Source organism: Pteropus vampyrus, unplaced genomic scaffold (assembly GCF_000151845.1).
Source record: "Pteropus vampyrus isolate Shadow unplaced genomic scaffold, Pvam_2.0 Scaffold371, whole genome shotgun sequence".
Classification (NCBI taxonomy): Eukaryota; Metazoa; Chordata; class Mammalia; order Chiroptera; family Pteropodidae; genus Pteropus; species Pteropus vampyrus.
Window position 1 is genome coordinate 388,314 of NW_011889152.1, and position 13,357 is coordinate 401,670.

Genomic DNA, 13,357 nt, shown 5'->3' on the forward strand with positions numbered 1-13,357 from the left:
CCCGGCCAGAGCTCAGGTAGCTGCAGAACCCAAACAAGACCATTCTGGGTGCGTCTGGAAGAAGGGGCTGCAGTCTGGGGCCCGGCAGCCCGGGCACGTTCCCTCCAGGCCATGGGGGGTGTTTGCTGCCACGACCTCTGCCTGCATTGTGGGCTCCGCCCGGCCCAGTTTGGAAACAGTTCCGTCTGGCTGGGTGGTCGGTATCAGGAGACTAAACACGAGCTTCCTGGTGCTCCTTGTCCTTCCTCTGCTCCCGGAAGCACGTGTGAATCAAAGGCCACGTACCCTCTGAGCCTCCGGACAAGGAGCTGAGCAGGATGCACCAAGGTCAGGACCAAGTGCCGGCTTCCTGCTGCAGGCCAGGCGCTGCCACTCTGGGGGGGCCGGCAGGGGGCTGCCGTGCAGGCTTTCTTGGGGTCTTCGTCCCACTTTCTTAGCAACAAGCATAAGAGTCATCCCTGGGCCGGGAGTTGGGACGTTCAGCCTGGAAGCGGGAGGGCACTGACCGGAAGGTTCCTTCTTGCTGGCGTGTTCATGAACCACTGGAGCGGCTCTGACCCAGCCTTCTGCACTCACTGCCTCTCAAGACTTGTACTAATGAGCCTTCAGAATGAGCGCGGGCCAGCGTTCAGCAGAGGAGCGTGTGCGTTGTCCCCCCCCCCCATGACAGAGAGCACCCTAAGGGCTCCACAGAAGAGTAACAGCAGCCTGAGGGAGGCCAGGGGGGCCAGTCCCAGCATCACCCCTTTGGGGGTCACAGCTGCCTGTGGATACTGACTATTCTAGGTACTGACCCTGGCCCATTGGCAGGTGGAGACAGGACGAAAGGTTGTGCGGCCTGCCCAGGGCCACCTAAGCTGGCCAGACGGCCTCACGGCACCTCTGCACCCAGCCTCCACGTGGAGGCAGGGCCCGGCCGGCTAAGGGGCCTTACCTGACCCCCGCTCTCCATACTCTCCAGACGGATTACTTCCACCTCTTCATCTGTGTGGCCATCGTGGCCATCTACGGGGATGACGTTATCGAGCAGCAGCTGGCCACCGACCAGATGCTCCTTCACTTCGGGAACTTGGCCATGCACATGAATGGGGAGCTAGTGCTCAGGAAGGTGAGCGCCCGAACCCTCAGTCATGGAGCCCCGCCCCCACGCCTACGGAGCCACGCCCCTCAGTTGTGGGCCCCGCCCCTCAGTCATGGAGCCACGCCCCTTGGTTGTGGACCCCGCCCCCTCAGTCACGGAGGCACGCCCCTCAGTTGTGGGCCCCGCCCCCTCAGTCACGGAGCCATGCCCCCACGCTTTGTGGAGCCACGCCCCCTCAGTTGCGGCGCCTCCCCCTCAGTGATAGAGTCCAGCCTCCGCACAGGCCCTGGGGGGCTCCCCACAAGAGAACCCCTGAAACACAGGCCCACCCCCACACGCAGCGTTTGTCCAGTGGTTAGTGCCCAAGACCACTGCTTGGGCGTGGCCGCCCAGCTCCTCGAGGCCCATCACCCCTCATGCCCTGACACCAGAGCCTCCTTCACTGCGGGGAGTGAGCAAATTACCGGGGTGGACAGATAGGTTCCTGGCCTTGGGACACCTCACTCACAGCCAGAGCCAGGAAAACAGAAGGGGGTTTGGGGAGGAAAGAGGCCGCTTCTCATCAAAGGTTACTGGAATAAAGGGGAACCGGGGGCTTTGCCGCTCCCCCACTTCCCAGACTCCTGCTGCTTAAGGTTCATGGTGGTCTTTGGGGCAGTGAGGAGGGGCCGGGGTCAGGGATCAGGCAGGCAGCAAGAGAGCTTGAAGAGGGCTCGGCCCTGCCCGGGACAGTGGGGACAGACCTACCTGAGCCGACAGGTGGAGCGTTGGGGCAGAGCGGAGCACGGGGCATCGGAGTGGGGGCGGGGGAAGGGGATGTCAGGGAAGACGGGGACAGGCTGGGCCCCCCCGGCGAGGTGGGGGCCCCCGCAGTTGTCGGCCTGTTTGCCTTCATATGAAGACTGTCCCATACGAGGCCTGCTCCAAGAACCTCGTGTGTCCTGTCACTGCAGCTGGACCAGGGCCCTGCCGTGCTGGCGATAAACGGGGTACTACAGACGGAGCCCTCGGCCCTGAGCCTGGCACGTGGTCAGCCCACGAGTGTCGGCTGTTGCTGCTGGTGCGCGTTGGCCACCTGCTGTCCCCCTACCTGCCTCACCGCCTGTCCCCTCTCTCTGCAGGCGAGGAGTTTGCTGTACCAGTTCCGCCTCTTACCTCGGATCCCCTGCAGTCTGCACGACCTGTGTAAGCTGTGTGGGACTGGCATGTGGGACAGTGGCTACATACCCGCTGTGGAGTGCACGGGCCACCACCCGGGGTCAGAGAGCTGTCCCTACGGGGGCACAGTGGAGACGCCTTCGCCTAAGCCCCCCAGAGAAGGCAAGAGGGGCCCGAAGACGCCTCGAGAAGGCTTCGGCTTCCGCAGATAGGTCAGGCTCCTTGTGCCAGACGAGGGTCAAGGGGATCTCACCAGAGGCCCCAAGTATGTGGGAGGGGGTGGAGGGGACAGGGGACACGTAAGGCAATGCCTTTGGGTGACACGAAGGGAACCTTTTCATATTAACGGTGAGAGCCGAGTCCGGGAGTGAGAGCGAGTCAGCTCCCGAGACAGTGGGGCCACACGCAGGCCCCCACCTGGAGACGCCGGCCGGCCCAGGAACTCCCCCGGATTCGTCAGCAGCCACAGGGCTTTGCCAGGCGATGGGGGAGGCAGGGACAGGAACAGAAGGTCTCGTTCACCCACCCGTGCCGGGGGACGCAGGAGGAAAGGGGGCTCCCGTCCAGGCCCAGAGATATCGCTGCGAGCTAGACACGCCTCTCCGTCAGGGCCTCGTCGGCTGAGCCAGCCTGACACACTTCCCGCAGCTTCTCCGGCCCCAGCTGCAGCGCTGATGTGAAGATGTCTGCCCCCAAAAAGAAGAAAATCAACACGACACGGGGGGCCGGGGGCGGGACTGGAAGCTTTCTCACCATCCACTTACTCGGTTTACGCTCCTGGTGTGGGAAGGAGGCTGCCTGCCCGCGAGCCTGAGCCACGAGCTGTCGGGCGGGGAGCGCTGGGCTCCGCTCGTAGCTGGGGAGTTTCTGCACCAGGTTCTTTGGCGATGTTTAAGGTCAGCCCCACCAAATGCAGCAACCAGCGGGGGGCTGGATGGGCCGAGGGCGTGCGCGTGTGCGTGTGCGTGCGCACGTGTGCGTGTGTGTGTGTGCGCACGTGTGCGTGTGTGTGTGTGCGTGCGCGTGTGCATGTGTGTGTGTGTGTGTGTGTAGAATCCACAATGTCAGAGGGGAGCAGAGCATTAGTTTACTAACCCACCAGCCAAGACAAAGGCAGCCGGAAGTAGCTAGAAAGACTCCCGCCTCCCTGCGGGGCCCACAGCCCCTGCCGACAGGGGCCTTCTCTAAGCTCGCCCCCAGGGGGTCCGCCGCCAGCACTCGGGGCACCCCTGCTTTCCCGCGGAAGCCAGGTCCTCCCAGCTCCCTCTCCCTCCTCATGCCAGTCGCTTCTTCTGGGATTTAGAAGTGGACAGACAAGGGCGTGGGAGAGCTCTCAGCCAGCTGTTTGCACAGAAAGCCAGTCAGACGAGCGGGAACAAGGAGACTTGAACCCTTCGGCGCATTTTTTTTGGGGACAAAAATCCTTGAAGTGCTGAGAGTCGTGGAGACACCCCCAGCCGAGAGCTTCTTCCTACTCAGCTTGTCTCGCTGGATGGAGGCTGAACGCTGCTGGCGCTGGACGGTCCCATGATTTTAAACATTCGAAAAGATGTTTATCAACAGGAAAGAGGAAGTTAGCGGCCCCCCGCCCTGCTCAGCTGTTCTTCGCTCCAGGAACCCCAGTTCTCCAGCCCGGCCACTGAGACTGGCACTTCCAGGTTCCAGAGCCATCTGTCCAAAAGCCTTTTGAGGGGACCATGCTGGAGCCCCATCAGCGCCCAGATCTTGGGGCGTAGTCTGGCAGCAGGGGCCTGGCTGGGCGGGGTGGACTGCTCATCCGCTTTGCTTCTGGAAAAAGGATTTCCTCACTGTTCTGGCTCCGGATCCAACCAGCTCAAGTTAACCAGGTGCGACACAGACCGTCCTCAAGAAGCCGCCCCCCCCGGAACAGGTGTATCGGTTACCCATTGCCGCGGTAATGCCTCAGAACACCCCCAAAGTCCACTGGCCTCAAACTGCACGCACCTGTCTTGCACACGAGTCCGAAGGTCAGCGGTTTAGGCTGGGCAGTTCCGGCCTTCGCCGGGCGTGCTCCCAAGTCTGGGGAGCCCCGGCGGGCGGCTCCCCCGTGCAGGGGCCAGGCTGGGCGCTGCTCCGAGCCTCCATCCCACCGGTATTCGGGAGCACGCCCTCTCCAGCCGCATGCTCCCCAAGAGGCAGAGGTCCCTGAGGGGTAGAGTGCCCCCTCACCCGCCCTAGCAGCTGAAGTCATGCATTGTTCTGTGACACCTTGCTGGGGGCGGGGTCCAGGGATTCCCCTCATTTGGAAGGTCCTGGTGCAAAGCATTTACTCTGAATCTCTGCCTCCCACAGCCCCTCACCCCCACGGCTCCCCAAGACCCTGAACCAAGTGCCGCCCCCACCCTCAGCGCTCTCGCCTCACAGCCCTATGGGGCCCTAGTGAGATTCATGCCTCTCGGGGCAGCAGGAGCGTGGAAGACCTGGAGTGCTGGCCCCCGGGACGGGCTGCCGGTGAGGAGGCCATTAGGGGGAGCCCGCCAAAACCCCGAGGCGGCTGCTGCCCCAGCGCCCGTGCCAGCAGCTGAGGCATCAGAGTGATAATTCAGCCATTAAATTTCCAGCCTTCCCGCCCCAAGACGCACAGAGATGGGGTTTCCAGCCCCCGGCTGCCCTCCCCGATGCTGCTTATTTAACTCATCTTTTAAAATGACAGTGCTGTCGGCCGCCGTGCATGTGTGTGCATACTTAAGTTTCCCCACCGCTGATTGTGCCGACGTGGCACCGTGAGGCCGGAGGCAGCTGAGACGGGGGGGGGTGTGGGGGACACGAGGTGGCTGGGCTGGGGTCTGGTTCGTTCTTGGTGATCTGGGCTGGAACCGAGAGCCTGGTGTCCTCACCCCAGTTGCAGGGGGAAACTGTGCTGTTCTGGAAGGTTCCGACTCAAGTCCCAGCCAGGAAGTCTCGGGAATCCGAGTCCCTGAGCCAGTGGGGGGGGGTAGGTGGGGCCCCCGCCCGCCTCTGGGGAGTCAGCAGCACCACGTCGTCCCACTTGGCCAAGTGTCGGACGGGACGCAGGTGTCAGAATCCAGGACCTCGACCGCGTGTCCCCTGGGTCCTGCCTGGAGCTCTGTGTGGGGCAGGCAGCTGGACAGGAGGAAGATGCTGGTCCTAAACCGTGGGTTTCCCCTGGCCTAAGTGGCTGACAGAGGTCACCAGCTCCCACCTTTGACAGGTGGACATAGGAAACGGCACAGCTAGGGGACCGTAGCGGGGGTCAGGGGGCCTCTGGTTCTCCCCTCCGTTTTTGGGAGGACCCTCTGGGCTCTCTTGTCAGTTCTTATTTGGCAGAAATAACCTGGAAGGGGCAGCCCCCAAGGTGATGGAGACCTGCTCGTGGCTGCGGCCTGCAGAAGCCTCCATCCCCCATCCCGCCTCCCCTCCCCCTGCAGAGAGGCTGGTGTCAGGGACACCTAGGTTCACCGGGCAAAGGGAAGGGAACCTATTCCAGTTCATCTGCCCAACGGAGGCCCTTGGAGACCACCCAGATGCAGGAAGGCGTTCCCCCAGGAAAACCCATGCGCGAGCAGGGGTGTGGCCTAGGCCAGGAATGTCCTTGAGCTCTGCCACACCCCCAGGGAAGGGACGGGGCTCACAGGTCTGGTGAGGCCGGGCAAGTCCCCTGGAGACACCGAGGAAGCCAGGCAGCCCGAGATCTGATTAGCCCTGAGCTCCTTACCCAGGCAGCAAGGCCATCCCCTGGTGTGAAGCATTGGGTCCTGGCTCAGAGCAGACTGTCCCAAAACAAATAGCTCTTATCCCCCAGAGTCGTAAAGCTGGGGAGCAGGGCTCCACCTGTAGGGAGCAAGCAGCGCTGTGCTTCCGGAAGACACGTAGGGACCAGGAACCTGGTTCTTGTCCTGCCTCTGACCCTTCCAGAGTAGCTTCTGCCTCCCGAGCCTCAGCTTCCCTACCTGTAGAATGAGAATGGTAAGGTCCACCCAGCCTACCTCACAGGACAGCCGTGGGGACTCTTCGTGTGACAGTGTTCATGATGAGACTTACCAAGCCGCAGAGACCTCACTTGTCACTCAGGGAAGAGACAACTGACCTTGGCCTTCAGCGACCTTGACTGATAAAGATGTCGTGCTTGGGACTTGAGAGATGGCTCTCGTTTGGGAGTCAGCAAACCTACTCCCTTCCACACATCCGCCCGGCCAAGGAGGAACCTTGCTGTGCCTCTTCTGCAAAATTCACCCTGTGCCACCCGCTCCCACCACAAAGAAAAGTCAACCATGAACCATCACCGGGGAGATGCTGCGAGTTGTGTGTCTATACGCCGGCTGCACACGGGGACACGGGGTGTGTGCACGAGATCTCGCCCCTCAACCGTAAAAACCGCCCGAGCCGGGACTCCTGGCTCAGTGTTTGAGGACCAGGAGAGGGTCCCTGGACCTCTGGGGAGCAGGGCGGGGTGACGGGGGTGTCAGCCGGCAGGCATCGGGCCCAGCTGAGTATCTAAGTAAGAAGGTAACATTTCAAGTTCAAAGGGAGATCAAGTCACATGGCCATCTTCCCTCCAGATTTTTTGGCTGAAAGAGGACGGGTTTTCGTTGCTGTTTAAGGGAAAGGTTCATGAAATTTCCACCATTACCATGCGGTTACTGACGTTCATGGCAAGCGATTCGTTCTCTGTATTTTGTTTTGTTTTTCTAAACACGATCGCCCACTGGTCAGACCCTGCCCCAGGCCCGCAACTGGTCACCAGGGCCCCTGCTGGCCTCGGCGCCAAAAGTGCTTCCGGCTCTCAAGGATTCCACCGCAAAGTAAATAAAACCACACTGACAGCAGATGTGGGCTCCGTGACACACGTTGGTCGGGCGGGCTTGTTAGGTAAGACATGGCAGGTTCTGGTGCCAGGCAGGGACCCAGGAAGGCCTGTTCCGTGATGGGGAGGGGAGGAGCAAATGGACACAGTGGGTGGCGGGGGTCCTTGGGGACCGGGGAGCCAGCAGGGCTGGCCAGTGGCAGGCAGGCCCCTCCGGGGAAGCCTTGCCCGCTGGCCCACAGGGCTGACAGGTGCCAAGGGCACGGGCGCTTGGCCTGCAGCAGAGAGGGCGACCGTGCCTCTGCCCTGGGGCGGTTGTCGCGAGAATTGATGACACGCTGGGGGGAGCCTGCGAGCCCCAGCCCCTGGAGCAGGGTCTCACAGAGACCTAGGCGCCAGGCCTCCCGTCTCAGGAAAAGCCAGAGTCCTGCATTTGCGAACATCCTTAAGGCGGCGAACAGGGTGAATTTGGCCGTGGGGGGTGGGGGAGGGCGCCCTTAGAGGAAGAATTCCGGCCTCGGCTGCTCTCGAAGCACCGTCCCCCAAACCCCTGGAGCCTGCTGCGAGGGCACATGCCCAGGGTGACGGGAAGTGTGGGCGGACGAGGTCCGGGGTCGGTCTTGGTTCTCCTGGAACACCGAGGTGGGGTGCTGAGCACCCCCTTGCCTGCAAGAGGGGGCAGCTCACTCGCAGCTCTCCGGAACGTCCGCGCCCTTGGGGGTCTCCCGGCTGCAGCGTCCGTCTCGCCCTCCACCTGCCTGGCCTCGGCTGAGAGCTCAGAGGGGCAGCCGGCCCAGGTGACACGCCAGCTCCCGGGCACGGCCGGCGGCCCCCCTTAGAGAAAGCTTGGCGTGTCCCTTGGTGCGGGAGGCGCTGCTTCTCCAGCGGGCCTGGACGCTGAGCCCCAGCCCCACCCTGGGATCTGAAGCTCCGGCGAAGGCCGGAGACGGAGCCTGGTGCCTAGAGACGGCAGCACCCCCGTCAGCACCGTCCAGGGCATGGCAGTGTGAACAGTGGGTAAACCAAGAGCCTCCAAAAGTCAGTCGTGCAGGGAGACCCTCACCTCAGGCCACAGACTGGCCCAGGCGCTGCCAGGGAGGGCCCTTCCAACCTGCTGGGCAGCTGGGTGTGGCCCGAACAGGACGCGTGGCCAGGATGTTTGTCTCTGCTCTACTCTGGTTCCCCCGCAAATAACAAGCGTGCCGTCACGGCCGGGGCAGGCCCCCGGGGAGCCAGGCTCCTCAGGGCGGGCCCTCTGCAGCGCCATGGTCCCCAGGAGCTGGGAACGCCCGTGTCTGGGACTCCACCAGGCGAGTTCTTGGGGCCTTGCTCACGTCAAAGAGTGAACGTCCCATGCACAGCCCCGTTCCACAGCATTCATTCATTCATTCATTAGCACATTCAACAAGCAGGCAGCGAACCCCAGCAGGGAGGCTTGGGACCAATGTGGCCAGGGCCACCGCAGGGCACCGAGGCTGGAGCACGCCGCGTCACCGAGGTTTCGGGGACAGGCACACACACACCCTGCAAACCCTCCAGCGAGCAAAGCCACCTGTCAGTCCGCAGGAGAGGCCATTCGGACATCCATGTCTCTGGGGTGCAAGCCTTGGAAAGGTCCCTGGCCTTTGGCAGCCCCCTGCTCTGCAGGTGTGACTCGGACTCCAGAGGTTCCATGAGCCACAAACGCCATCTTAGTTTCCCTCAGTCCAGTTGGATCCCACTGGGCCCATCGGCCCAGTTCAGTCTCCATCATTACTGGTGTCTCCCCTTCTTCACCCCCCCAAGGGTGTGCAGTGAGCAAGGCTGGGGGGGCCATGCAAAACAAGCAGGGGGGCTCTACTCCTGGCCCGTCGTTGCCACTGAGACGCCCTCAGTCCAAACCCAAGGGGGCCCGGGAAGTTTGGGTCCTCTCTTTGGCCTGGCACACCTGCGCCTCTGCCCACTCTGGTCCCACTCTTGGCGAGGGGAGGCCTACAGATCAGCGCCCCTACACACATGCTCCCCGGAGGGCTTCTTCTTCCCCAGGGGTCGAATGGCCCCCGCAGGCCTGGAGGAGCTCAGGCTTCCAGAACAGACCTAGAGCAGGCCATCTGCAGGCTCCGCCCACCACAGGCCCCGCCCACCGCTCGGCCTGAGCCTCCTGGAGGACGGGGCACTAGGCTTGACAGGCCCGGGAAAGGCAGGGAGGAAAACCACTGAGGATAGAGCAGAATGACCTCTGCCCGTCATTGCCCCTGTCGAAGGGGACCGGAGGGGGCCTCCTGTGTCTCCGTGCAGAGCAGAATGACCTCTGCCCATCATCGCCCCTGTCGAAGGGGACCAGAGGGGGCCTCCTGTGTCTCCGTGCCTTCCACCTTCTCCGGACCACTGGGCAGGGAGGGTCCAGACCGGCCCGGCCACTTTCATGCCCTTTGCAGACCAGTGGCCTCTTGGACCACACTCGGATGTTGGCACTGGGACACTGGAAGTCATCACTCTTCCTTAACCCTCCGCCTCCCCCGCCCTCCTCTCTGCATCTCAGGGGAGTCGCCAGAGCCGGCTCCCGGGGCGTGTGCTGCGTAACTTAGATGAAGTGGTTCGTGAATATGCCATTCAGTCTCCACATGTGATAATGCGTCCGCCTTAACAGGTCACGTGCCACCAGCTCTCCCATCAACAATGTGATCATAGGAGGGCACTTTATAGTCTCAGTCAGTAGAGTGGATGACTTAGTTTTCTAAATCAATGTTCAGATGCCGACATGCGTGCAACGGGGGAGCAGCCCCCCAGGAGACAGAGACAGAGGCAGGTTCAAAACCCCATCAACCAGCGGTAGACGTGTGCAGCTCAGCAAAATGGGAAGGCTTCACCGAGGACCAGGCACAAAGTTGCTGATAAAGTTCACTGATTCCTGACCATGAATAGGCACAATAGAAAAGGATGCTGAGGGTCCCAGTGGCTACAACCTAACAATGAGTGAGCACAGCAGGATGCCAGCCCCAGGGGGACAAGTAGAAAGTCTAAAAGGGACACCCAAAATGACTAAAAAGACCCCAAAAGGGTAAAAGATGAGCTCTGTTCAAAATAAAGACCAAAGGATGATGAATGTTATCAAGGGTTTATGACAAAGACAGCACCAACTAGCCATTGTCCGTTTTTCCGGTGGGGAGAACCGGGCAGGGTGTCCCCGAGGGGCTGGGCATCAGGAGAGCCTCTCGCGAGTCGCTGACCACGAGTCCCGTCCACTCTGCCTTCTATGACTCTGCGTGGACTGGCGGTGCGGACGCCGCGTTCGTGGGGAGAAGCCCGTCTTTCTCTGTCCGCAGCACAGACGCGGTGCAAGCGAGGTGGGGCCTCCCGCCATTAGGACGGGCTCGCCTGGAAGCCTGCTTTCTGGCACGGGGTCCCCATGCCCTTCCGTGAAAGGAAACCCGGGCGTACTTGGAAAACAACGCCCCGAGACAGAAACGACCAGCAGCGGAGACTGTGGGTGGCAGAGCGGCAGCTGGGCCCGCCCTGCGATGACAGTCCCCCAGAGCTGTTTCCAGGTGTCCAGCCCCCCCCTTCATCCCACCCACTTCCTGCCCCTGTCCAAAAACTTCAGAGAAAAAGTACCTGTGGCTCTGAGGCCTCTGGGCGGGCGCCCTCGGGGAAATCCCACCCACCTACCCAAGGAGCAGGTGGGGCCGCACTTCCAAGTCTGCTCTGTCTTTCTCCAAAGCGGGGGCACCCGCTCAGCGTTCCGATAAATCCCCAGGTTCTGCCAAATGGTTAATTTACACGGGAGTTTCCCCCGGGCCCTGGTCTCGCTGCTCCACTGGGCCACGTGACCCCTGAGCCACGCAGTAAAGAGAAGTGACCTTTTTAGGGCTCAGGGTCAGCCAGCCTGAAACAGAGTGGCGAGGAGGGGTGAGGGGTGTCAGGTGCACAGGAGGAGGCCGAGGGAGTTTCGGGGAGGCGGGAGCTGGCTTCGCAGGGGGTGAGGCGAAAGCCGCGCTCTCCCCGCATTGTGCCTGGAACACACACCTGGCAGCCGCTGGCGGGAATGCCGTTTTTCGAGGTGGAAGTAGGTGCGGGTGGGGAGAGGCACTGCCCCCAGGTGTGTTTCTACAGGTGCCCGCAGTCCGGACAGTGCAGCGAGGCTGGGCGTTGGGCTCCTCGCTCCTTCCAGCCTGCAGCGCCCCACCGCCTTCTGCAACCACCCCCCCTCAAACACACACACACCCCGTGCAGCCAAGGATTCTGCAGATGTGTGAGTCTTACCCAAAGGACCATCCCGACCATCCCGCCAGAGACCGGCCCTCACCGGGACCCTTCCCCTTGACCCTCTGGGCCAGAGTGCAGCCTCCAGAGCTGCCCCAGAGTGGCCCTACGGTCCTCGAAAGTCAGGGAGGCCCAGAGTCTGAAACGCAGCTGCCGGGTCACAAAACTGGCCTAGCCTTCAGGGTCCCTGCACAGACCCCCACCCTCGTCACCTGCCTGAAGCTGACCCAGAGCTCTGAGGCCTGCTAGTAGAGGGAGCTGCTGGGACCCCGGAGTCTGGTTAATGATGGTTTCGATTAGAAGGGACACCCCACCGGAAAGTGTCCCAGCGATGTTTCCAGACCCCAGTGGCTCCCCACCTCACCCCCTACCCCAGCCATACAGGGGACTGGACATTGCCAAAGCCCAGACAGGGTGTCTGATTTCTAGAAAGCAAGTTCCAAAGCCCAGGTTGGGACCCACTTGGCATGCCCACCCCTCAGGCCCTAGGATGCCAGGTAGCTGGGCCGAGGCTGGAGGCAGAAGGCGGGCTGCCCTGGCACCCCCCATGCCTACTGCCCGCCGTCCCGATGGGGCCAAGACACAGACGTGCCTGCGGGATTCAGCACCACAGTCTCTCTTCTGCAGAGCCTGGATTCTCACCAGGGACCCGTCTCCTGGGAGGGATGGAGGCTGCAGGCACGCACATCCCTCCCTGGCCCGCCTAATCCAGAGCTTCAGCCCCACCGTGCTGGTGCTGGGCGGAGAGGCCCACGTGGGCACAGTGGGGCCCCGTGTCGCTGCTAATCCCCCTTTCGGCGGGAGGAGGGCTGGCACCGCTCGGACCCCTCTCTTCTGCAGAAAGGGCTCGGCGCTGCTTCCTTTCTGCTCACGCCTGCAAGTGCCTCGGAGCCGCCGCCGCGTCTGTGGGGTTCTGTCGAGGTGGGGGGCATGGAGGGGCACTGACAGAGAAGAACACGCAGGACCGGAGAGCGGCTTGGGGCAGGACAGGGGCTGGGGGGCATCTGGAGGGCCCAAGGTGGAAGTGGGGGTGCTAGGGCAGGAACGGGGAAGAGGCGGCTCCTCCGACCCTCCCCCCACCCCCCACCCCCGGACCCGCTGATCTAATCACATCAGGTGTGCTCCCGATCAATATTAATAACCCAGTGACAGAGGGAATTGGGGAGAATCTAATTAAAAGGACACTGCGGGCTGGCAGCTTTGCCAAGGAATCACTCCGGTGAGACCGAACGGCCAGGAGGGGAACACACACGAGCCCAGGGCCCCAGAGGGAGGAGCGGCTGCCCCCACGCCCGCAGCCGACCCCCGCCGGGAGGTGTGCACGCTGACGCCCCCCGGCCCCCACCCAGGCAGCACGGGCAGGACGTGCCCCGGACTCTGGCCCCAGTGCCCCGCGAGTACCCAGCCCACCCTGGGCCCGACAAAGCCTCTCTCAAGCGCTACCCCTGGGAGCCAGCCCGAGGCTGGGGCACCTCGACCACCCGCCATCCCAGAGCCATTACCCCCCAGCTCGCTCAGCCTCCCCCCCGTCTGTCTGTCTGTCTGTGTCCAGCTGTCGCTCCAGCGGCAAAGGAAGGGGACCTCAGGCCTGGGAAGAGTTCCCAGCTGCCCCAGGGTTTCCCCGTCAGAAATGCCAACTGACCGGACCGGCCTAGCGGGGCCAGGCCCCACCGCCCAAGAATGCCCCGCTGGCCACGGGCCCGGAGCCCGGCCAGCTCCGCGGCGTCCTCCTGCCTGGCCGGCTCCTGTGGTGTGACGTGCGGGCTCACAGCGCTCATTTTCTCCTGAACTCAAGATTTGTTTGTGTCCCTCGTGTGGGTCAATGGAGCTCTTTGGCCTCGGTCAACACGGCTGTTCCAGCAGGAGCGGGAGGAGCTGGGCCCGGGGCAGCCGTGGACGAAGACAAGAGGCGCCCTGAGCGCCGCTGGGGACCGGCCAGGCCGCACCATCTGCCCGGCGGCCCAGCCCCCGCCCCTGCCCGGCCACGACCTGGACGGACGGACGGCCCTGGGCCTGAGCAGCAGGAGTGTTGGCATCTTCTTCAGCACGTGGGATAAACAGGCTTCCCAGGCCCCGCTTCTCCCCAGGAC

At 62.8% G+C, this 13,357-nt stretch overlaps 1 protein-coding gene across 2 annotated transcripts in view; it reads left to right on the forward strand.

Moving 5' to 3' along the window:
• TBC1D16 (TBC1 domain family member 16) overlaps window positions 1–7,049 on the forward strand; it is a 78,182-nt gene extending 71,133 nt beyond the window's left edge. For both annotated transcript variants that reach the window (XM_023523018.1, XM_011379713.2), the window contains 2 exons: window positions 962–1,108; window positions 2,203–7,049. In XM_023523018.1, coding sequence (XP_023378786.1) covers window positions 962–1,108; window positions 2,203–2,451 — 396 coding nt within the window. In that variant the 3' untranslated portion in view covers window positions 2,452–7,049. The remainder of the gene's footprint in view (window positions 1–961; window positions 1,109–2,202) is intronic.
• The last annotated feature ends 6,308 nt before the right edge of the window (window positions 7,050–13,357 follow it).